The sequence below is a fragment of the Nannobrachium achirus genome (genome assembly GCF_963921795.1).
Source record: "Nannobrachium achirus genome assembly, chromosome: 3".
Classification (NCBI taxonomy): Eukaryota; Metazoa; Chordata; class Actinopteri; order Myctophiformes; family Myctophidae; genus Nannobrachium; species Nannobrachium achirus.
Genome location: NC_137812.1, coordinates 24193149 through 24216409, shown reverse-complemented (window position 1 = coordinate 24216409; position 23261 = coordinate 24193149). Strand labels below are relative to the sequence as shown.

At 42.6% G+C, this 23261-nt stretch overlaps 2 protein-coding genes across 2 annotated transcripts in view; both read right to left on the bottom strand.

Annotated features, from left to right (window-relative positions):
- The window catches only part of LOC308281034 (microfibril-associated glycoprotein 4-like), a 28384-nt gene extending 27695 nt beyond the window's left edge, over positions 1-689 (bottom strand). Inside the window, exons 1-2 of the mRNA XM_080721091.1 lie at positions 625-689; positions 37-228 (exon numbers count right to left, since the gene is read on the bottom strand). Coding sequence (XP_080577217.1) covers positions 37-228; positions 625-627 — 195 coding nt within the window. The 5' untranslated portion in view covers positions 628-689. The remainder of the gene's footprint in view (positions 1-36; positions 229-624) is intronic.
- Positions 690-2488: 1799 nt separating this feature from the next.
- On the bottom strand, positions 2489-5977 carry LOC308282112 (microfibril-associated glycoprotein 4-like; the record flags this gene model as incomplete). The annotated part of the gene is made up of 5 exons (XM_080722456.1): positions 2489-2772; positions 3576-3743; positions 3968-4064; positions 5240-5431; positions 5972-5977. The coding sequence occupies 5 exons, from the start codon at positions 5975-5977 to the stop codon at positions 2489-2491; spliced, it is 747 nt and encodes a 248-aa protein (XP_080578582.1).
- Positions 5978-23261: the final 17284 nt, after the last annotated feature.

Below are 23261 nucleotides of genomic sequence, written 5' to 3'. Positions count from 1 at the left end.
ATAAAGTGTGTTTGATTTAAATTAAAGTATACTCACGGTCCAGGCAACTCCATCAGTGTCCATGTCACAGTAGACATGCACAGGGGTGGTGGGACCACCAGGGAAGATGGTGTACACCCCACTGGGACTGGTGCTGTCACGCTGCTGGATGTCATCACAGTCAGTGGGCAGGTAGAACTGGGAGTCGACACACACTACTGGAACCAGTAGAGCTAGCAGTAACGAAGCCTGGAACAGTGAGAGAGAGAGGAAAAGAGGGAGAGAGAGAGAGAGAGAGAGAGAGAGACACCCCGAATGACAGTGTGAGTGTGACACAAAGTTTTATTGTGAAATTAATTCGCAGACACATATTACATATGAATATACGGTAATAGTTATATGCTTTATTTTGTTGGGTCTAAAAGTCCTGTTAGCAGCTCTTCACACCCAACCAGAAGCAAAAGCAGAGTGTCCAGAGAAAATCCTCTTTCTCTCTTAAAAAAGCTTATTTGCTTCCAAGTATCCAGAATGAGATTGGTCATTTTCTCAAGTTTAAATGCCAAAAATAATCTTTAACTTAAAAAGGTCTCGCTTGGACCATAGCAGCTTAAGCTGACCATCATGCAAACATGCGACCAACAATACCATTGTTCGAGCCCCGTGGTCTCGCTAGCAGGTCTAGGAATATGGAGACAAGGTTAATGGCTGAGTTATTCCAGCTCGTTTTATGCACTTGTCATGGTGGGACACTGTGTACACACACACACACACACACACACACACACACACACACACACACACACACACACACACACACACACACACACACACACACACACACACACACACACACACACACACACACACACACACACACACACAGAGAGAGAGAGAGAGAGATAGAGAGAGACACAGTTGTTGATTCAGGTGTTCTGGCCAGAGAGAGAGAGAGAGGTTCTTTTTTTCTTCTTTTTTTTCCCAAACGAAATGTTACTTTAAAAATACGAAAGGACCAGGTACAAACATCAAACTGGGTTCAAACAAATTCAAACTCAGACAGGATTACACACAAAAGTTCTCAGACTATGACTTTGCGTGCGCGTGTGCGCATGCGTGCGTGCGTGTGTATTGATATATGAATATGAATAATTCAAAAGGGCCCAGTACACAAGTAATTCCGTTTTTGAAATCTTTATGTCTGATGTCACCCCTGTCCTGTATTCTGAGATGTATACAAGCCACATACACACTTGATCATATAACAAAACATTTTTTGTCATACAGCTAAATGCCCTTCATTTTTAAACGTTTGCCAGTGATATGGTGGTTGAATGTACTGTATGACACTTGGATGTGCATTGAGCACATAGTATATGCCACACTTACCGTAATTATCATCTGGAATTTCACTAAGGAAATGTGTTGGCGTATCTTGATGCAGGTCTGAATGAGTCTTTATATTAGACCATTTTCATCTTTTCATTTTCTTCATCCTTTGTACCAGTAGCAGTGGTTCTAGAAAAAAGGCCCTAGCAAGAGGATACTTTGGCAATATTAGCCTATATTGAAAATATTATTGGTGTAGCAATCACTGAAAGGTGAAGCGCAAAACAAAAACCGATGTTGTGTTTTAATCTTTCCCTCACGGATCACATTCTTAAACACTCACTTATCAGTGTGAAAATCCCTATTCTTTTTTCTGAAATGAATGAAGAGGTAATCGTTCCAGACCTCTCAAGTGCACACTCCTCTGCAAACCCAATATATTATGTCCATGAGCCAGTGAAACATTTAAACTGGAAACGTACGACCCACTCCACTCCACTCAAATAATACACTGCAACTTCAACGTAGTTTATTTTGTCTTAATACCATGAAGTATGGTGCATATAAAGTGTACCTGGTAGGCCTACACAATGTTTTGTACCTATTTTCAGTTAGGTGAGGGGAAAAGGAATAGAGGATGGGAATTAAATACAGTTGTGTTCTCACTGTTAACCCTTCATTATAATTTCATTCTCAAACAAACCTCCACACATATGCACATAGTCAGTATAGTCACTTATTCATCTGTGGCCCTGCACAACATAGATATACTTTTACTCTGTGACTGAGACCACGGTGTGAGTGTTTGTAGATTTGCCTATTTGGCTTACAACAACCAGAATAGTTGAGGAAATGGAGCTATATCATATTTATTTGGAAAAGCCATTTCTTCTACAACTATTTTGGTTGTTACTGAAACAACATGGTTTGTCAGTTTACAGATGTAAACAAAACAAAATTACAAACTTTTTAAGGGGGTTATTCTGCCCCCTCTTAAAAGCCCTGGATATATTATTTTCTTTTTATTATTTGTCTAAATAAAAAGAAGTGATCAATATCACCTTTAACTGAAACAGTGAGAGACAATAATGTGTTAATGAACTCCTAATTGTTTTTATTCATTGAACTGTATTCTCATGTAGCTGATACACAGTAGGAATAATCAGGGAGATAGAGATACATTCTATTCCTGCTGCTCATCAACAGCCACAGTGTTAGGCACAGGTCTTATCTTCATGGCTATACTCTTCAGAGAGTAGCCGATCCCCTTCCAGTGGTGCCAATACATACGGGTTTCAGCCCTACTAGTCGCACCATTGGTCGTATACAGGCTATTGGGGTTTGCTTGTTCACATGTGTTGAACCAAAATCCACCCAAATTACGTTGAGCACAGTTGGCTCCATTGGCGTCCTGGTCTTTGTCGTAGGTGGTGAACTTCATGTTGTTGTGGTATGCCAAACTGTTCCCTAAAAAGAGAAAAAAAGAATGATGAGATTTATACAATGTGTATAGTGATGTTGTTGTTGTTTCATTCTAAGTAGGGATGCGGTATCGGTACTCGTGGTATCGGTACTCGCCCCGATACCGGCCTATTTTGCGGTATCGGTACTCGTCAGATACTGCTCACAAAGCGCCCGAGTACCCTGTGTGTTCCGCCACTTCGCCTTTCTCTCTCTCTCTTAAAGTATCAAAAGTAAAAATACAAAATGTTTGAGCATAGCAGATCTAGAAGATCATGCACAGTACAGGAATTTCCATGGGCTAAACCTGAAGAAAAAGTGAAATGTGTGGCAGTTGTGCCATGTTCTGGGAAAGCAACGCAATTTAATGTGTTATATACAGCCAGAAAGTGAGGAACATCTGATAAAAAAAGAAAAAAAAAATGTAATTTAAAGACACTTTGTATTATTAATTGTACTCGTATCGGTACTCGGTATCGGCGAGTACTCAAAATGAAGTACTCGTACTTGTACTCGGTCAGCAAAAAAGTGGTATCGGGACATCCCTAATTCTAAGCAAACCAGATTCAAACTAAAATTAACAAACACAAAGGATCTGCAAGAAAACCTCCAAGAGTGAACAAAGAGTCAGCTTGAGCTGACTGGTCATTTCAATGTAAGGAATTATCGTACATTGAAATGTATATTAATGTTATATTATTTGTTTGTCTTTAACTTACTATTTGTAATTTGAAAAGCTGGGTTAAAAGAATAGATTGATTATATTGATCCACCATATATCAATACTGAAATTTCTAATTTCTTCTCACCTGCTCCTCCATCGATGTAGCTGCCCAGACGGAGCTGGTAGCCAAAGGTCTCAGGGTCGATGGAGAAGGAGGAGTATTGAGCGTAGACCTTCCCTCCCTCCCAGTCCTCCATGTCCACTCTCAGCTCACGCTGCTCTCTCATCGTCAGCAGGAAGATGTTATCCAGACCTTATACAGTAGGAGACACACAGAATTCACATTAAGCACTTGAATTCAATGAATCAACGAATCATTGAATCAGAATAAAATACATATATTTTGTCAATTTGCTGCCCTGTCAGATTGGTGAGTGCATTTTAATTTTTTTCATTTTGCTTGTGTTGGTACTTTAACATGTGTTTGTTAGCAATGCATCCATATGTTATGGAATACTTGTCAACAATATAACCCACCTATCCAGTACTCTCCAGCTACTTTCCCAAAGCCATTCTTGTAGTGGTCCCAGGGTCTGTTGAAGTTCACCGTTCCATCCATCCTTCTCTGGATAACCTGAGAGAGGTCATTGGTGGTGTTAAAGAGGTGGTGCCATGATTCCCCCCCCCCCCCCTTCTAAAACATGATTATCAGGTATTATGATTATACTAGGAGGAAGATTTTTTCCAAAAAAGTATACAGAAAGAGTTAAAATTGGGTTTTTATGTGGCCACACCCCCAGTTCATTAAGTATACATGGATGTCATGGTGGGTGGTGACCCAGCTGAAGTTAGCCACACGCCAAAGTGTTGGGTGAATGGTAATTAGGGGAGGAGTTGATTCTGTGATGTAATAAGTATGTGTGTTTTTTAACTGACACTTTTGAAGGTGGCAGCCTCCAAGAGAAAACAAACAAATACTAAGAGAATACATAATTGCTCATAAAATAACCACACCAGGGGGTCTGATGAAGTACTTTCAACCTCCTAGACACATGAAAAACAGAAAAGTACAAAACTATGGCACCACCTCTTTAATGACTATACTGTATCTTCTTTTAATGGTCTTATGGACAACAATGGAGTTCTATGACTTATCGATAAACTATATCTGGCATTGGCTAGTTGGAACCAGAGCCCTAGAATGGAGAGTTGCGTCACTCCCGTTCACTTCATGGGGCCAGGTCGTCTACGCACACATCTATTGGCGTATAGTGACAAACGGCCAACCGGAAGTTTACAAAATGCATTGAAGTCTATGAGGTGTAAAGTGACAATGAACCACGTGACCAGCGCTGTTTCTGACCCCGCGGTGACACCACTCTCTGATTATACTGCTCTGGTTGGAACATACTTGAAAGTATGAGAAATGCATTCCTCAGTTTGGGCCTTTTAATGGACTATGTTTAAAACAAGAATAATATGATTACACTAATCTGACCCTTTAATCACTGTTACAGTCTCAAAGGGCTTACACACTGTTCTTTCTGAGTCCCTCAATCATCAGGTGATGATTCATAACTGTGGTTTGTGTCAGGTGACACACAGTAATATCAGCTACAGTACATGCATGCAAAACAGTTTGTTACTCTGAGTGACTGCAATGTCTACAATAAGTGGACCACCACTTCTGTTATATATGAAGTAAAGGTGTACTGTACATGAATGTGGAACAGCACCATGAATGTTATAATACAACACGATAATCCTGACGACGAAGTTTGTTTGATTGAAATTAAAGTATATACTCACGGTCCAGCCACCTCCATCAGTGTCCATGTCACAGTAGACTTGCACAGGGCTGGTGGGACCACCAGGGAAGATGGTGTACACCCCACTGGGACTGCTGCTGTCACGCTTCTGGATGTCATCACAGTCAGTGGGCAGGTAGAACTGGGAGTGGACACACACTACTGGAACCAGTAGAGCTAGCAGTAACGAAGCCTGGAACAGTGAAGGAGAGAGGGAGCGAGGGAGAGAGAGAGAGAGAGAGAGAGAGAGAGAGAGAGAGAGAGAGAGAGAGAGAGAGAGAGAGAGAGACAGACAGACAGACAGACAGACAGACAGACAGACAGACAGACAGACAGACAGACAGACAGACAAAGATAGATTATTGTGATTAATTAATTCACATTTCACACACACATATATTATGTATGAATATAATAGTAAGGTAAACTGAGTTTAGCTATGCTTTAGTCCTATTTTGTTGCTGGTAAAACAAGGGTCTAAAAGTCCTGCTAGCAGACTTTCCTCACTCTCTCTTCGTGAAAACGTATTCCCCCCACAAGTGTCCAGACTGAGACTGGTGGTGATTTTCTCAAGTTTAAACTGCAAAAATAATCTTTAACTTAAAAAGTTCTCGCTTGGACCATAGCAGCTTAAACTGATCATTCAAACTCCTGACCAAGTACATATCCATCCTTCAAGCCCTGTGGTCTTACGGGTCTTTTGTAGATCAACTGGACTCACATCAACCCTTACCTGCATCTTGAAAAGAAGATGGAAACTGTGTTGATGGCTGAGTCATTCTGTCTGGTTTTATACACTTTAGCAAGACCATGTGAACCAGAAAGAACTGGTCATGGTGGGACACACACAACTGTGTACACACACACACACACACACACACACACACACACACACACACACACACACACGCACACACACACACACACACACACACACACACACACACACACACACACACGTGCGTGCGTGCGAGGATCAACATTGGCATCCCACGAAACAGTCCATTCAGCAAGCTTTGCTGATATAGCACTTATTGTAGTCGTGTCTTGGACAGAGAGAGATGTTATGGGAACATCAACCATAAGGCAAAGCAAAGGGCGTGCAGACGGCCGAGCGCATCAGGGGATGCATGTGATATTTAAGGTTAAGGTTTGTTTAATCAAACTCATGTGGAATTTTAGAAAAAATGAAACTGAATTATGTGAATATTTACATGCATGGATACTATAGGCAAGTGCCAGTTTATCATATAAACATGTACTGTATGATATGCTGTATAAAAAAAGTCATGATGCAAGACTGAATGAGTCTTTATATTATATATATATATATATATATATATATATATATATATATATATATATATATATATATATTAGGTCTTCAACAGGGGGTCCAGGACCCCTAGGAGGTCCTCAGAGTCACTACAGGGAGTCCTCCAAATCTTTGAGTGATGTTTGTCTCCACCAGCCGAAGGCAGGGGGAGAGCATGTTTTCGCCCCTGTCCGTCCGTGCGTGCATGCGATCCGTGCGTCCGTCCGTCCTTCGAGTTTGTTACCAGCTAATCTCCGGCGCCGTTGGCCCGGTCGCTGCCAAAATGATAATGGGATAATAAAGGTATCTATCTAAGGTATCTATCTATCACACACAATCCCTGGATGCCAATTCAGAACCTCTGCCCCACATTTTTCACATGGGCCTGTTTTAGTGCCACCAGCAGTACTCCTACAGATTTTGTCCAAAAATCACACAAATCGGTAGACAGTATCTCAACAGTCATGTGATCGACATGGATCTGTCTGATTGTCCATATTCCATCCTGATTGGCTGAGATTGGCTTTCAAAGTTTGTAAGATTGGTCCGTTTTGGACAAAGTGCCTCAAATCACAAACGCAGAGTTCAATTAACATGAAATCGCGTACACACTTTCCCACTAGGCCGAGAAATCAGCCTCATGGTGGTGCTATAACAGGCCAATTTGTGGTTTTACCTATAACTCCACCGATCAGTTTCAAACTTTGTAAGCACACTCCCTAGAGGCCAAGGAAACCCCCTTTCCTTGCATTTTTCACATCAGCCTTTTATAGCGCCACCAGGAGGCCGACTTATGTAAGACATATTTTTGGATATGACTCCTTCAGATTTTACTGAAAATTAACACAAATCAGTACACAGTATCTCTACAGTCATATGATCAAGATGGATCTGTCCCATATTAAATATTCCATTCTGATTGGCTAAGATATTGGCCTCCAAACTTTGCAGGATTGATCCGTTTCGAACAAAATGCCTCAAATCATGAACACAGCATGCAATTGTAATGAAATTGTGCACGCACATTCGCAAAAGGCCAAGGAAGAAATTACACTACAAAATGTTCAAATCAGCCTCATGGTGGCGCCATGAAAGTTCTAAGATTGGTGTAGAACACATGCCACCCTTTTTACATTCTATTATAGCACCACCAGGACGCCTGGCCTGGTGGAGACCTGTGCTCGGAGAGCACTGCTTCTAGTTTTTTCTCCTTTTTTATATTAACGATTTGAGTCCATATTCAGAGAACTTTAGCCAAAAATAGCAGATCTACAAGCTCACAACGCCTCGCGTGGCAAAGTAGAGGGGAGAAAGAGCAGACTAAGTACAGAGTGAATGGTCAAGTGTTGATGGTTCGGTTGGTTCAAGTGGTTACATATCTGAAAACACAAATTGTCTTGAATCCAAAATACACTGTGATTGTACACTGTGATTAAACTACTGTATATAAAATCTATGAAAAGGTTTTGGGGGTCCCTGCTTCATCTCTCTCTCAACTAAGGGGTCCTTGGCCTGAAAACGTTGAAAACCACTGTATTAGACACATTTTTTTCATTTAATTTTCTTCATCCTTTGTACCAGTAGTAGTGGTTCTAAGAAAACAAGACAAAAAAAGAGAGAGACAAATTGCATTAAAGGGTGGGTCATTCATTCCCTATTTACATCATTCCCGAGTAGGCCGGCACCTGACTAGATGCTTGTCCGCCCAAAGGGCAGAGATCTCCATATATGGGCATAAAAGGGACACAGACATACAGATACAGAGATCTCCATATATGGGCATAACATGGACGCAGACAGACAGATATCTCCATATAAGGGCATAAATGGACACAGGCAAACAGATGGTCAAAACAGGTCGTATGACAACAGATATAATGGGGTTTGCATTAAAGGTTGGGGCATTCATTCCATATTTACATTGTTCCCTAGTTGGCCAGGTCGCCATAATGACACCAAGATATTTAAAGCAGAGGACTATATGTCAAAATCCTTTCCTTTGCACACAATCTAGTTATTGCTATGCTAATATGGACTATTGTCTGACCAAAAATAAAACGTTAATTTTATCACTTTTAAGCGCCATTCCCACCGGGCACGATAACTATATTGAACACTGTTGTATGTTTTTGTATAGTTGGTGTGAACACTGCCATCCACTTAACTTAACCCTTTTTAAACTATATTATTTTATAGTTTACAGTGTGAATAGCCCTTTAACCTTTAATTTTCCTTTTCCCACAGAAATCACACATTCTATTGTTTTGGGTGGCCATCGCTGACTGGAAAGCAGAAGATTCCAAGTCGAGCCCCGGCAATGTATCGAGGTGTCCCTGAGCAATAGTCGGAGGCCTTAGGGTTTTTTCGCGCTAATCAGTCTAAAACCGCCACATTTTGCACAGATGTAGCCCAGGGCATGCTCTAATGATTTAGCTAGGGCGCCCGAGTTTCGCCACAGTGGCCAAATCAAGTTGGGCTCCCATCGACTTTCTATACAGGAGGAAAATACTTTTTTTTCTGGGTATTTAAATAGGATGTGAGGGGTCTAACTAGGGGTTTGTCATGATGCTGAACCAATTGCAAGCATTTGTTTTGCACAAAAAACATTCCTTGGGCTAGAAATGGCCCCAGAAAAAGCCCACAAAACTGTGAAAAGTGATGACTCATCACTAAACCATCGTTTTCTGGGGCCATTTTTAGCCCAGGGAATATTTTTTGTGCAAAACAAATGCTTGCAATGGATTCAGCATCATGACAAACCCCTAGTTAGACCCCTCACATCCTACTCAAATACCCAGAAAGTCGATGGGAGCCCAACTTCAGGTCGCAAACTCGGGCGCCCTAGCTAAATCATTAGAGCATGCCCTGGGGTACATCTGTGCAAATTTTGGCGCTTTTAGACTGATTAGCGCGGAATTACCATTCTATCTCCCTAAGGCCCCCGACTACAAGACTTAATACCTGTTTTTAACAGTAGGTACAATTCATTTTCAATTCAATTCAAGTCAACTCTGTTATAGTTTCCAGATTCCAGAACATCACGTACCAGAATGTATACAAACTGTGTCCAACACATTTTAATCAATGAAAGAACCAAACGCTTTTCGATTTAAGAAGACTACAAATCAAATACTTTGTGAAACTGCATCTGAGTATAGCTTTCTATATTGTAGCTTTTCCAATACATTTCTTTAAATCTCCTCTATAACTATTCTGTTTATTACTTTTAGAAGGAAGAAGTGAAAAACAGACACTCTAAGAGATGTGTTCATGGACTCCATATTTTTTTATTCACTGATCTGTTGTATTTTCATGTTGATACACAGACAGTATGAACCATTCTGTAGTCTGTAATTCTCTATAGGTCACTGAATAACACAAGCAACAAGTTAACATCCAACAATTTACCATTAATACTACAGTATGCCTTTTTAACCAGAAATGCCTGCAAACTTATGCCTTACTTTAATTGTATTGTTTTCTTTTTAGAACAATACAAATAAAAGAAAATACAAGCTGTAGCTTAACCAATAAAATTGCACTAAAATCACACTAGCATTGTTTTGTTTCTTCTACTTCTAATTCTCGTTCTTACTTTTAGATCTGAAATAGTGTAAAACAGACACACAGAGAGATATGTTCATGAAGCAATTATTTGTATTCATTGAGCATGTATTTAATACACAGTATGAATAATTATGTGCATTCTAATCCTACTGCTACTCAGCAGCCACAGGTCTTATCTTCATGGCTATGCTCTTTAGAAGTGGGGTGTTCCACATCATACGGGTCTCACTCCTACTAACAGCACCACCAAGTGTATACAGGCCATTGGGGTTTGCAGCGTGGCAGTAGTAGAACCAGAATCCACCCAAACAATATTGAGCACAGTTGAGTGATGCTTCCGTATCCTGGTCTTTGTCGTAGGTGGTGAACATCCTGTTATTGTGGAATGACAAACGGTCCCCTAAACAGAGGATAATAAAATGAATACAGACTTTATTCTGACCAAACCAGGTTCAAAACTGAGCTGCAATTAGGGTTAGGGTTACTACTGTAGGCGAGGGGCTGATAAAAGGACCAAGAGGATGATACGCTTAAAGGAGTAGTTATTATTATTACCAGTAAGACTCCCTAATCGGGAGATAAGCGACCGTCAGGTCGCAGCGTGATTTTAGGCCAAAATGTGTAGGAGCAGTGTCCAAAATGTGTTTGAAAAAATCGGCCTGATGGTGGCGCTATATGGAACAGATCCATGTTGATGACATGAGTGTAGACATACTGTGTAGTGATTTGCGTGATTTTAGGGCAAAATCTGTAGGAGTAGTGTCCAAAAATGTGTTTTAAAAAATCGGCCTGAAGGTTGCGCTAAATGGAACAGATCCATGTTGATGACTTGAGTGTAGAGCAAGTGTGTACCGATTTGCGTGATTTTAGGGCAAAATTTGTAGGAGCAGTGTCCAAAAATGTGTTTGAAAAAATCAGCCTGAAGGTGGCGCTAAATGGGACAGATCCATGTTGAAGAGATGAGTGTACACATACTGTGTACCGATTTGCGTGATTTTAGGGCAAAATCTGTAGGAGTAGTGTCCAAAAATGTGTTTTAAAAATCGGCCTGAAGGTGGCGCAAAATGGGACAGATGTTGAAGAGATGAGTGTAGACATACTGTGTACCGATTTGCGTGATTTTAGGGCAAAAATTGTAGGAGCAGTGTCCAAAAATGTGTTTTGCAAGAATCGGCCTCAAGGTGGCGCTAGAAGAGGGGCATGTGAGAATTGAAGGGTGGAGGTTGTAGTTTGGCAGGCAAGGAGTGTGTGTGCAAAATTTGGCATGGATCGGGCAACGGTTGCGGAGATATGAGCAGGGCAAAAGTGTGATGTGTGACGTGTGACAGACTGACTGACAGACTGACAGACTGACTGACGGACAGCTGGTCGAGGTTTTGACAGTAACTGCGACCTGACGGTCGCAATTATTATTTTGTAACAATTACATGCCCAATGAAGCCTGACCAGCCACCCAGTCAAATCAAATTATTAGTATAACCTAACGCGGACATTCTATGGCCCCAACACTCATCTCATCGGCTCCTCCGGCGTCTCAAAATGACACGGAGGGGGACATGACTCCTGCTGCGGTGCGCTTTGAGTAAATGAGGAAGTGATCCGTGGTGGAAAACAAGTGATAAATCATAGCCATTTTATAATTATAATGGACAAACCTAAACAAACCAGTCCACATGAACAATACTGATGTAAAATAAGATATCTGAACGGCTACATATTATTTTACATACAATTAAAATGTCCTGAGCCACAGTTACAGGCTTTTCTTTCTTGAAACTAAATTATTGGCAATGGCTTGGAAATGTATATATACTAGAGGTTCGCGGCCCTTCGGGCCGCTCACATCTAGAGTCCACGCCCGCTTTTTTTTATTATTTTTTTTATTTAAAAAAAAGTTTAAAAAAAAAATTTTGTTTTAAAACTTTTGAAAAAAAAATGTTTTTTTGAAAAAAAAAAAAGTTTTTTGAATAAAAAAAAGTTTTGGCCTAATTGTGTTATTATTGTTACTATAATAGGTGTAGGAGCCAAACAGTTCTATTGGTATGTGCACTGATGATAATGGGTTGATTAATTGGTGATTGAGAGAGGCACCGCATTGGCACCTCATTATGGGTGTGTCGCTGTGGGTGGCCTCCTGCGGCTATAAATTGATGTCTCTCACCTGCTCACTTCCATGGCTGGTTTGATATTTGGAAGGCAGGGTGAGCTGGGAGGGACATATTTTGTTGACCGCATTTTGGCACTATAGCACTTTCACATTGTATTATTTGCTCACTGTTAAACTTACTAATTGACATATTTATTGCATATCAATTTATTGGAAATTGTATTTTGTAATAATTGGTCACTGAAATTAAGTAAATCATTTTTAAACTTATGAGTAATTGTTTCCTTGTGAGTGATTTTAGTTTTGCGCGTCATTACAGTTTTTATCTCCCAGGCTTAGCCTGCCGGCTGGTTAACTTATTGGGGGTTAATATCAGCCGTAACATAGTCAACAAAATGTTTCTGAAGCGCCGAACCTGAACTTGATGTTGAACTTCTGGCTTCTGTCGCTTCAAACAAAGGAAACTGGAACGCGCATGGATGCGCACCACCGGCAGCGTAAGGTTGCTTTCACGCATGCATTTCATTCATGCCCACTGTCTATGTTACACGTATAGGCATAGCCGAAACACAGCACTGTTACACTTACACACACACACACACACACACACACACACACACACACACACACACACACACACGCTTGCAAACAAGCGCACTGTAGGTTCCTATTGTTTCCCTAGGCAAAGCTGCTCTAGCCTACAGCTTCGGCCGTACGTGCTATTGGTTTATTATTTTCTGTGCATGGACGGGTTCGGCCCGCATTCTAAGGCCCGGTTGGGTTGGCCCGGGAGTGCCGTCTCTGAAAAGAGATATACGGGTACATAAATACCCATCGTCCCTCTGCTGAAGCCATAGGGTTGCTTGGTAGCTTAGATTTCTTTAGGCAGTTTAGTGGGGAACAATGGGCTTAGGCTACATACACAAGTGTTCTGTCCTTTGAATAACACTGATTTCATTCGTATTCTTACATTTACATTTTCACACTACTAGGGCTGTGCTTGCTGTGTCTTACCATTTTGAATTGGGTGTGAATGGGTTTTGTATTGCCTTTGTTTGTTCATTTAATGCACAATGGATTCAAGTTTGCCAAGGCCCGGTTCTAATGTTGGTGCAAATGAACAGGCAAGACAATCAAAACCCACTGCCAAAGCATTAGCAAATAAAATTGAACATCTTCAAAAGGAACGAAAAGCTAAGGTTAACAAAATTGATGGTTTTGCAAAAGTAATTAATGATCTTATGCAAAGTCCTGACAATGCTCAAACTGTTCAATCTCATCTTAACAATGTATCTGTATTGTATGAAGAAGCACGCCAGCTTCATCACTCAGTCATTCCATTGCTCCCTCCAATTGAACAAGAAAGGCAAAATATTTGTTTTTCAAACTTGCACAAACGCATGGTTGAATTAATTGAAAAAGCAAATAAATGGCTTTCAGACATTAATGGCCAAATTCAAAGCCAAGATAATTCTACTTTACCTAAGCCACACCCACCTCATTTTGAAATACCTGATGCAGTGAATAATGATGATGTTGTTTGTGTTTCAGAACATCCTGGGGATGAGGAGGTAACCTCTGTTGTAGATGATGTTAACCCAGATGACAGTATTTCTAATGTTCTAGAAGCACCTAGGAAAAGGAGCTCTGCAGGTAGTAAGTGTAGGTCTACTGCCTCATCTACGTTGTCTGCCCGCTTAATAGCAGAGGCTGACATGGCGGCACTCCTTGCTCGTCAGAAAGTACTTGACGAGAAGCACGCTTTGGAAGAGGAAGAGGAGAACCATAGAAAGGCCATGGAAGAGCGAGAGGTGCAGTTCCGAAAAAAGAAAGAGAGGTTGAACTTGGAAATGGAGATAGCGGCAGCAGCAGCTAAAATAAGTGTCTTAAGGATTTCCGGCACGTCTCGAGTGTCTGGTGCTACAGCTAGTGGGGCAGATGGCATGAATTCCTACTTTGAGAAAACGAAAAAACGAAATGTTGTTCATACTTTGGGTGTCGATGCTGAGACGTTTGTGCCTGCACCAGTGGGGCAGTTTGTAGGTCAGTCATCTCAGTATACTTTGACAAGTGAACAGCAGTCACATTCACAGTTCTTGGATGCTCGGCCTGAACAGCCACGTCCACAATTCTTGGGCTCTCGACCTGGGGTGAAGAGTGTGGGGCTGCCTTCGCAGCCTAGGCCTGAGACAGTTGGGGTTAGACAAAGTGAAACGCACAACCTTCAAGCACAATCTCAGTCGCAGTCTAACCAATCTGCACCTTTAGTGCAAAGCAGCTCCGATCATGGTCAGCTGATAGCTATCTTGGAGAAACAAAACCAGATTACATCTTTGCTTGCTGAGCAGCAGTCGTTGTTCTTTCTTCCACGTCGTGACATCCAGATCTTTGATGGTGATCCTTTAGAGTACCAAACCTTCATGAGAGCCTTTGAGCATTGCATCGAGGAGAAAACCCGCAGTGCTAAGGATTGCTTGTACTTTCTCGAGCAGTATACTAAAGGGCAGCCTAGAGACATGGTTCGAAGCTGTCAGTTCATGTCACCTGAAAGTGGTTATGCCAGAGCCAAATCCTTGCTGCAGGAGTACTTTGGGGACCCACTGAAGATCACCGCTGCTTACATGGACAAGGTTTTCTTGTGGCCACCGTTGAGGCCTGAAGATGTTGTGGGTCTTCAGTCATACAGCTTCTTGCTGCGGGCTTGTTGCAATGCCTTGGGAGAGTTTGATGCCACGCATGAGCTGGATGTCCCTGGTAACATGCAAGCAGTTGTTAGGAAGTTGCCTTATAAGCTCAGGGAGAAGTGGAGAGAGGTCGCCTACAGCTTGCAGGAAAGGTTCCATCGTAGAGCCACCTTTCGTGATATTGTGGCATTCATTGAAGGGCAGGTTAAAATGGCAAGCGACCCACTGTTTGGGGATCTCCAGGAGTCTTCCCCTGCAGTACCGAGGAAGGAGGTGAGGCCTGCTAAACATCACTTTTCAGAAGCCAAAAGTAGCTTTGCTACTACTGTCGCTACAGCAGACACAGACGTTGATGCTGGAGTGAAGAGAGAATATGGTTCATCTGTTCATTCTTGCCTGCTTTGTGGAGCTGGGCATTCCTTGGACACGTGCCATCTATTGGAAAGGAAGACGCACACTGATAAGATGTCCTTCTTGAGAGAGACAGGGGTGTGCTTCAGCTGTATGTGCATTGGGCACAGAAGCAGGGACTGCTACGAACGCCTTGTGTGCGAAGTGTGCAGTATGAGACATCCCACCATGCTGCATGTATACTCTGGAGACGAAGGTTCAATGCAAGCTGAAGGAGAAGCAGGTGCAGCAGATGGAACTGATTTGATCTCTGTGCAGTCAAGTGGTCTTACTGGGGCTGGAGAGAGTGACTGTTCTCTTGCCATACTCCCCGTTCGGGTGAAGTTGAAGGAAAGTCAGACAACAGTGGTCACTTATGCTTTTCTTGATCCTGGGAGCTCGGCTTCATTCTGCACAGAAGGGCTCATGAACCGTCTGAATGTCTCAGGAAGAAGGTCTAACATTCTCTTAAGGACAATGGGTCAGGAGAAGGTGGTCAGCAGTCACGTTGTGATGGATTTGGAGGTAGCTGGTCTGGACACAGATGGTTTCTGTGAGCTACCTGTCATGTTCACACAGAAGTGCATGCCTGTCCACCAAGGTAACATCCCTAGGCAAGAAGATCTGCGGAGATGGCCGCACCTTGAACACCTCAAGATCACAGGGTTCGACTCGGGGGTGGATCTTCTTATCGGAACCAATGTTCCCCAGGCTTTGGAGCCGTGGGAGGTGGTGAGAAGTGTGGGTGGTGGTCCTTATGCGGTCAGAACAATGTTGGGTTGGACCGTAAATGGCCCCCTGAGAGGAGACTGCACAACTGGCACTGCTAGTGTGAGTCATGATGTTACCGTCAACAGGATATCTGTCACAAGACCTGACCAGCTGTGGGAGCAGCAGAAGAAGGCTGACGTCCCTGGATACATTCAGCCTGAACAGTGTGCGCTGTCTCTGACAAGGAGAGGGAACTTTTCCACTGTGAGCTCCATAAACTCTGCGATGGGATTCCTTGCACCTGTGGTGCCTAATGCAGAGCCGGTTTTACGTTACCTGTACAGAGGTCAGATGGGCTGGGATGATGCCTTACCAGCCAGCGCTGCCCAGGAGTGGACAGGAGTCTGGCTGCGGGAACTTCATCAGGCCCACTGTGCTTTTGGGATGGGTAAGGAACCGAAACAAATCACAATTCCTTGTATGGAGATGACAGCTGCAGTGGTGGAGATGTCCTGTAGAGGGGTGTCAGGTCCTACGTTTGTGCCTGAATTGAAACAGTCAGTACAGCCTGATTTCTCTGGAATGTCTGTCTCTCCAGAAGTTGGTCACCGCAAGTCTTGGTCCTGGTTGAGTTGGCTGGTTGGTTGGCTTCACGGGTTCAAGAAGACTTTGGCTTGGAATAGGAGGCTTCCTGTTCAGTCTGGTCTGGATGATGAGAGGCTGCACAAGGACATGGAGACCTCTGTAGCTTCAGAAAGTGGGGAAGAGATGCAGATTGCCATGGCTTCAGGAGACAGAGGGACCTTGAAGTCTCACTTGGAGCACTCATGCTCTGTGAATCCTTTTTCACTTGGAGCTCTTGAGCTCTTTGAACTCTCTATCGTTCTCTTTATTTCTCTTTTTTGCAGAAGGAGAGGAGAATATGGATGAAGATGAATCTATTGATGAAGACAGTTATGCATTGAATGAATTGCATTGCATAGAATTGAATTGATTTTCTATTTTTGAATTATTGAATTTCGCTAAGGCTAAAGTCTGACTCCTACATATTATTATTAAGTGTAATTAGTGCCCAGGCATAATTAGGGGCCGGAATGTAGGAGCCAAACAGTTCTATTGGTATGTGCACTGATGATAATGTTGATTAATTGGTGATTGAGAGAGGCACCGCATTGGCACCTCATTATGGGTGTGTCGCTGTGGGTGGCCTCCTGCGGCTATAAATTGATGTCTCTCACCTGCTCACTTCCATGGCTGGTTTGATATTTGGAAGGCAGGGTGAGCTGGGAGGGACATATTTTGTTGACCGCATTTTGGCACTATAGCACTTTCACATTGTATTATTTGCTCACTGTTAAACTTACTAATTGACATATTTATTGCATATCAATTTATTGGAAATTGTATTTTGTAATAATTGGTCACTGAAATTAAGTAAATCATTTTTAAACTTATGAGTAATTGTTTCCTTGTGAGTGATTTTAGTTTTGCGCGTCATTAGAGTTTTTATCTCCCAGGCTTAGCCTGCCGGCTGGTTAACTTATTGGGGGTTAATATCAGCCGTAACAATAGGCCTTCCAATGTTTTATTTTCATTATTTCAATGTTTTCATTTTAGCAACACACACACACACACACACACACACACACACACACACACACACACACACACACACACACACACACACACACACACACACACACACACACACACACACACAGAGAGACAGACAGACAGACAGACAGACAGTATCTTGCTGTGAACTCTAGAGGTGAGTGGCTCGAAGGGCCGCGAACTTCTTGTAAGATACAGGCTCTCGGCTAGCTAGCTACAGGCTCTCGGCTAGCTAGCCCAGTAACAGTGGATTCTAGTTTGTTAATTCCAGAAGAAAAGCTTGGTTGCTGGTTGGCTATTTCTTCCCTATTCCTACTTGTCTTGAGAGCAGAGCACAGAGAGGAGGGGAGGTATCAGAATGCAGGCTCTCGCTGCTCCCCTGGACTGGGGACCGTAACCTTGACAATAGGACGTTATAGCCAATTGGAGTGCTGCATTTGGTCGTGTCTGACTACCAAACAAAAACCGCTGGCTGCCTGACTACCAAACAAAAACCGCTGGCTGCAGTTTACAAATGTAATATAAGATGTAACGGTCTTACATTACATTTTGTAATATGAAGGCCTGGCCTTGGTTAATAGAGGTGGATAATTGACTTTTCACATTTCGGAATTGAACCCTCCTGAGATGTTAGGTTCCTCACCTGCTGATCCACCCACATAGCTGCCCAGACGGAGCTGGTAGCCAAAGGTCTCAGGGTCGATGGAGAAGGAGTCGTATTGGGCGTAGAGCTTTCCTCCGTTCCAGTCCTCCATGTCCACTCTCAGCTCACGCTTCTCTCTCATCGTCAGCAAGAAGATGTTATCCAGACCTTATAGCAGACACACAGAGGTCTGTTTCACTTCAAGTCAAGCACTAAGTTTCAATGCCTGCATGTATGCCAAAGACAAATTTCCATTTTATGCAACATTTTATGGACAATAAAGATAATCATTCTTATCTTATGAATGAGTGAATGGATGAATCAATCGATCAGTCAGTCAGTCAGTCAGTCAGTCAGTCAGTCAGTCAGCCAGCCAGTCAGTCAGTCAGTCAGTCAGTCAGTCAGTCAGTCAGTCAGTCAGTCAGTCAATCAATCATTTTCTTCAATGCATTTCACATAGTTGCATAGAAGTAGTAGTGTTAGTGTCCTTTATACAGTAAGTGATAATTATTATAATTATTATCTTCTCCTTTGGAAGCAGACCTGATTAATATCGGATATTAAAAAGAAACAGGATTGGGTATGATGTGCATAAAATACCAGAATTTGAGATTATGGCGCTATGTGGTACAGTATGTGTTTGTCTTCTTTTGCTTTTGTACTTACAGTAGCAACAATAGGCCTATAACCCACCTATCCAGTACTCTCCAGCTGCATCCCCAAAGCCATTCTTATATAGCCTGACACTTCAGTCCGCACATCACCCCCCCCTGCTGGTGGGTGGTTTGTAGTGTGGACTGAAGCTGCACACATTTTAATCTATTTCGAAGGCGCCCGAAGAGCGGGCGCATTGAATGGGCCAATCAGGGTTGTATGCTTGGGGCACGTGTGTGGCTGCTCCGGTCCCAGCCCCCTCCAAACAGAGCTCTTGAGCTCACGTAAGACTCACTCGTGGACTCTGATTGGTGTCCTCTGCCCACGTGAGAGTCTAGTGGACTCTGATTGGTCCGTGAAAACTGTCATGGCGGAGTCAGACTTGACTCGTATTATTTTAATAAACTATGAAATAGTGCCGTTTCTTCACGTTTTAATACCATTTTGCACTAACGTAAACATGCAGACATATAATATGTTATGAGAAATAACGTATTTTTGCAATGTCACGCCACGTCGCCGTCGCGCGTGTGTGTGTGTGTATGTGTGTGTGTGTGTGTGTGTGTGTGTGTGTGTGACGTCAATAGGCTTTAGCCCCCCCCCGCCGAAATGGATTGTCTGCCCGGAATGTCAGACTCTCTCCCCCCACGTAGTGTGGTGTTGAGATGTCGGACGCTAGCAGTCAGGCAAATTCTTATAGTGGTCCCAGGGTCTGTTGAAGTTCACAGTTCCATCCACCCTCCTCTGGATAACCTGAGACAGAGAGACAGAAGGGTTAATAGAAGAGAGGGCTTTACAGACGGGGCTTTACAGACTGTTAACTAAGGGAACACAAAGACACCTATAGAGTCTCAATCAGGCGAAGAAAATCTCTTGACAGGAAAAAGAAAAGGAAGAATCCTTGGGAAGGATCACACAAATTATATATGTTTACATTGATCCTACTCAAATAAATTAACCTGGTCATTTCCTTTTGGCATAATGTTTGATAACTTGTCTTTGATGTATTAATTGTCTCCACCAGCCGAAGGCAGGGGGAGAGTATGTTTTCGCCCCTGTCCGTGCGTGCGTCCGTCCGTCCGCCCGTCCGTGCGTCCGTGCGTGCGTCCGTCCTCCAAGTTTGTTAAAAGCTAATCTCCGGTACCGTTGGCCCGGTCGCTGTCAAAATGAGCACACACACTCCCTGGATGCCAATTCAGAACCTCTGCCCCACATTTTTCAAATGGCCCTGTTCTAGCGCCACCATGAGGCCGATGTTTGCAAAACACATTTATGTACACTACTAATTTTGTTCCAAAAAATCGCTAGATGGGGACTCGAGTTAAAGACTCGTCACTCGAGTCGAATCGAGTGACACTTTTGGCGACTCGTCACTCGACTCGGACTCGCCCCTCAAAAACTCGTGACTTGACTCGACTCGTGCTCATAAGACTCGTTAAGTTCACGAGTCTTATGAGCGGTGCTTAAAATAAAGATTGTTCACGACGTGAACAATCTTTATTTTAAGCACTATAATGCATGACAAGCACGACAAATATTGCCTTTCCTTCTCCTTTCTTCTTTCTTTCTTCTCTGTTGCGCGGCTGCGCGCCGCTGTGCTGCTGAGTGTTGCGCACGGAGACAGCGGCGACCGCGTTGTTTTTCCCAACGTACTTAAGCGCAACGGTGGGGGCCAGGAGCGTTTCGCTGTGTTCACTTGGACCGCGCGCAGCTCAGGGCCGTTGGGAAAACCGCAGTCTGTCTCGCAAAGCGTGGCAGACACAGCCGTCTGCATGGACCTTTCATCCTAAGATTTAAATATTAAAACGGCGAAATAAAACATATATGTTTAGCTCATCATCAGCTATTTTACTTCAGCTAACCTGGCATTTGTTCAATAATTGTATAAAATGATAGGATTATCTGTGAGAACCTGCTTATCTAACGTCGGGTTTCTCTCCAGAGCGCAGCCTCCTCTCGTAATAATATTAATAATGTTCCACTACCACCAGCTGCAGCTATATAGGTCTAATAGCTGAGCTCATTAACCCCTCGTAAGTTAACTTATTGTTTAAAGCAGTAACGTGAGGTTACCATGCCCAGTAGCCCTACTGTTACACTGCTAGAGGATTATTAAATTGTTTTTTGTATCTGTTGCGCTCGCACATATAGGCTATAGTGCGTCTTTCCAATCTATATCTAGACGCCGACGCGCCATGACAAGGTGGATTAATAGCTTGCAACTCTGATTTTTTGGGAGCCTTATAGGCTAAACAATATAAGCCATAGTTGATTTTGAGAGGTTTATAGGCTGAACAATAAACCTACAGTAGCCTAGGCCTAGGCTGTTAGTTCAGTAGCAGCAGTAGGCAGGACAGCTGCTGCATGCAGCCTTTCAGAATAAGATTTAAATATTAAAACGGCGAAATAAAACACATATGTTTAGCTCATCATCAGCTATTCTACTTCAGTTAACGTGGCATTTGTTTAATAATTTGATAAGATAATAGGATTTTCCGTGAGACAGTGCTTTTCTAGCGTCGGGTTTTCACTTTTTTCTCCGGTGGGCTCTTCTCTTCATGATGTCAATTCCACCAGCTGCATCTACTAATTAACCCCACGTAATTATTGTTCAAAGCATTAACGTGAAGTTATGCCAAATATGCCCGTAATGTTACAGTTGTGCTGTCAGGATTCTTCACAGCACTGCAGTAACTTTAAAAAAGAAAAATAGCTTTTAAAAAAGCAGGAGGGGAGTGGAAATGAAAGGGAAAAAAAACTTTATGCTAAAGAAGTAAAAGAAAAGCTTTATTTTGGAATAAAGATTATGTTGAACCACGTTTATTTTTTTTTATTTAGCCTATATCTTAACTAAAACTGCTATTGAAAATGATGCTGTATCAATGACTAAGTAATGTATCAATCCTGACATACTGTCTGTTTATATTAATACAGTAAAGGAGTGATCATATAACCTTCTTATATATATCTATGACTGTCCAGCTCTGGCGGCTTCTTCAAATAGAAAAATTGTGATTGCTTCGCAATTCCTATTAAAAACAACATTTGAGTACTTGTCTAGCTCAAGCTGTCTTAGGAAAATGTCAGTACAGATAGCTACAAAGGTCTACAAAAAGGATTTAAGTGTCAAGCAAGCAACTGAAGTGTGGCTGGTTTTGGGATTATTTTATTCATTGGATGATGATCGGACGGCCGGGGACCCTGCTACTATTGGACATAACTGCGTTGCTTCCAAGGAGCTTTCACCGAGGAAGGAGAGGCAGGAGGTCTACTTCAGAGCTGTTTTCTGGGGGAAATGGATCCATTATTATTAATCGTGGAACATTTAACAGCCTCCGTAGCGTGATTGTGAGTACATAGTACATGCATGTGTCTTTCCTAATTTAGCCTGCCATGGCTTCTGGCTGCTGCTGTAGCTGTATCTGTGAGTACCGGGTGATCATGATGCGCCATCTAACTTTTTCAGCTGGAGGCTAGATCATTATAAAAAATAATAAAAAAAGATATATATGTATATAAAGACTCGTAACTCGACTCGGACTCGCCACTTAAAGACTTGAGACTCGACTCGACTCGTCCCCCACGTCCCCCAGAGACTCGACACTCGACTCGGACTCCTCCCCCAAAGACTCTTGACTCGACTCGACTCGTGATCACGAGACTCGTGGGCATCTCTGGATAGTATCTCTACAGTCATGTGATCGACACGGATCTGTCTGATTGTCCATATTCCTTCCTGATTGGCTGATATTGGCTTTCAAAGTTTGTAAGATTGGTCCATTTTGGACAAAATGCCTCAAATCACAAACGCAGAGTGCAATTAACATGAAATCGCGCACACACGTTCCCACTAGGCCGAGGAAGAAATGCCACTTCAAATTTTTGAAATCAGCCTCATGGTGGCGCTATAACAGGCCGATTCGTGGTTTTACCTATAACTTCACCGATCAGTTTCAAACTTTGTAAGCGCACTCCCTGGATGCCAATTCAGAACCTCTGCCCCACATTTTTCACATGGGCCTGTTCTAGCGCCACCAGGAGGCCAATTTGTGCAAAACTACCTTTTGGCCAGTACTCCTACAGATTTTGTTCAAAAATCACGCAAATTGGTAGACAGTATCTCTACAGTCATGTGATCGACATGGATTTGTCTGATTGTCCATATTCCATCATGATTGGCTGAGATTGGCTTTCAAAGTTTGTAAGATTGGTCCGTTTTGGACAAAATGCCTCAAATCACAAACGCAGATTGCAATTAACATGAAATCGCGCACACACGTTCCCACTAGGCCGAGAAAGAAATGCCACTTTAAATTTTTTAAATCAGCCTCATGGTGG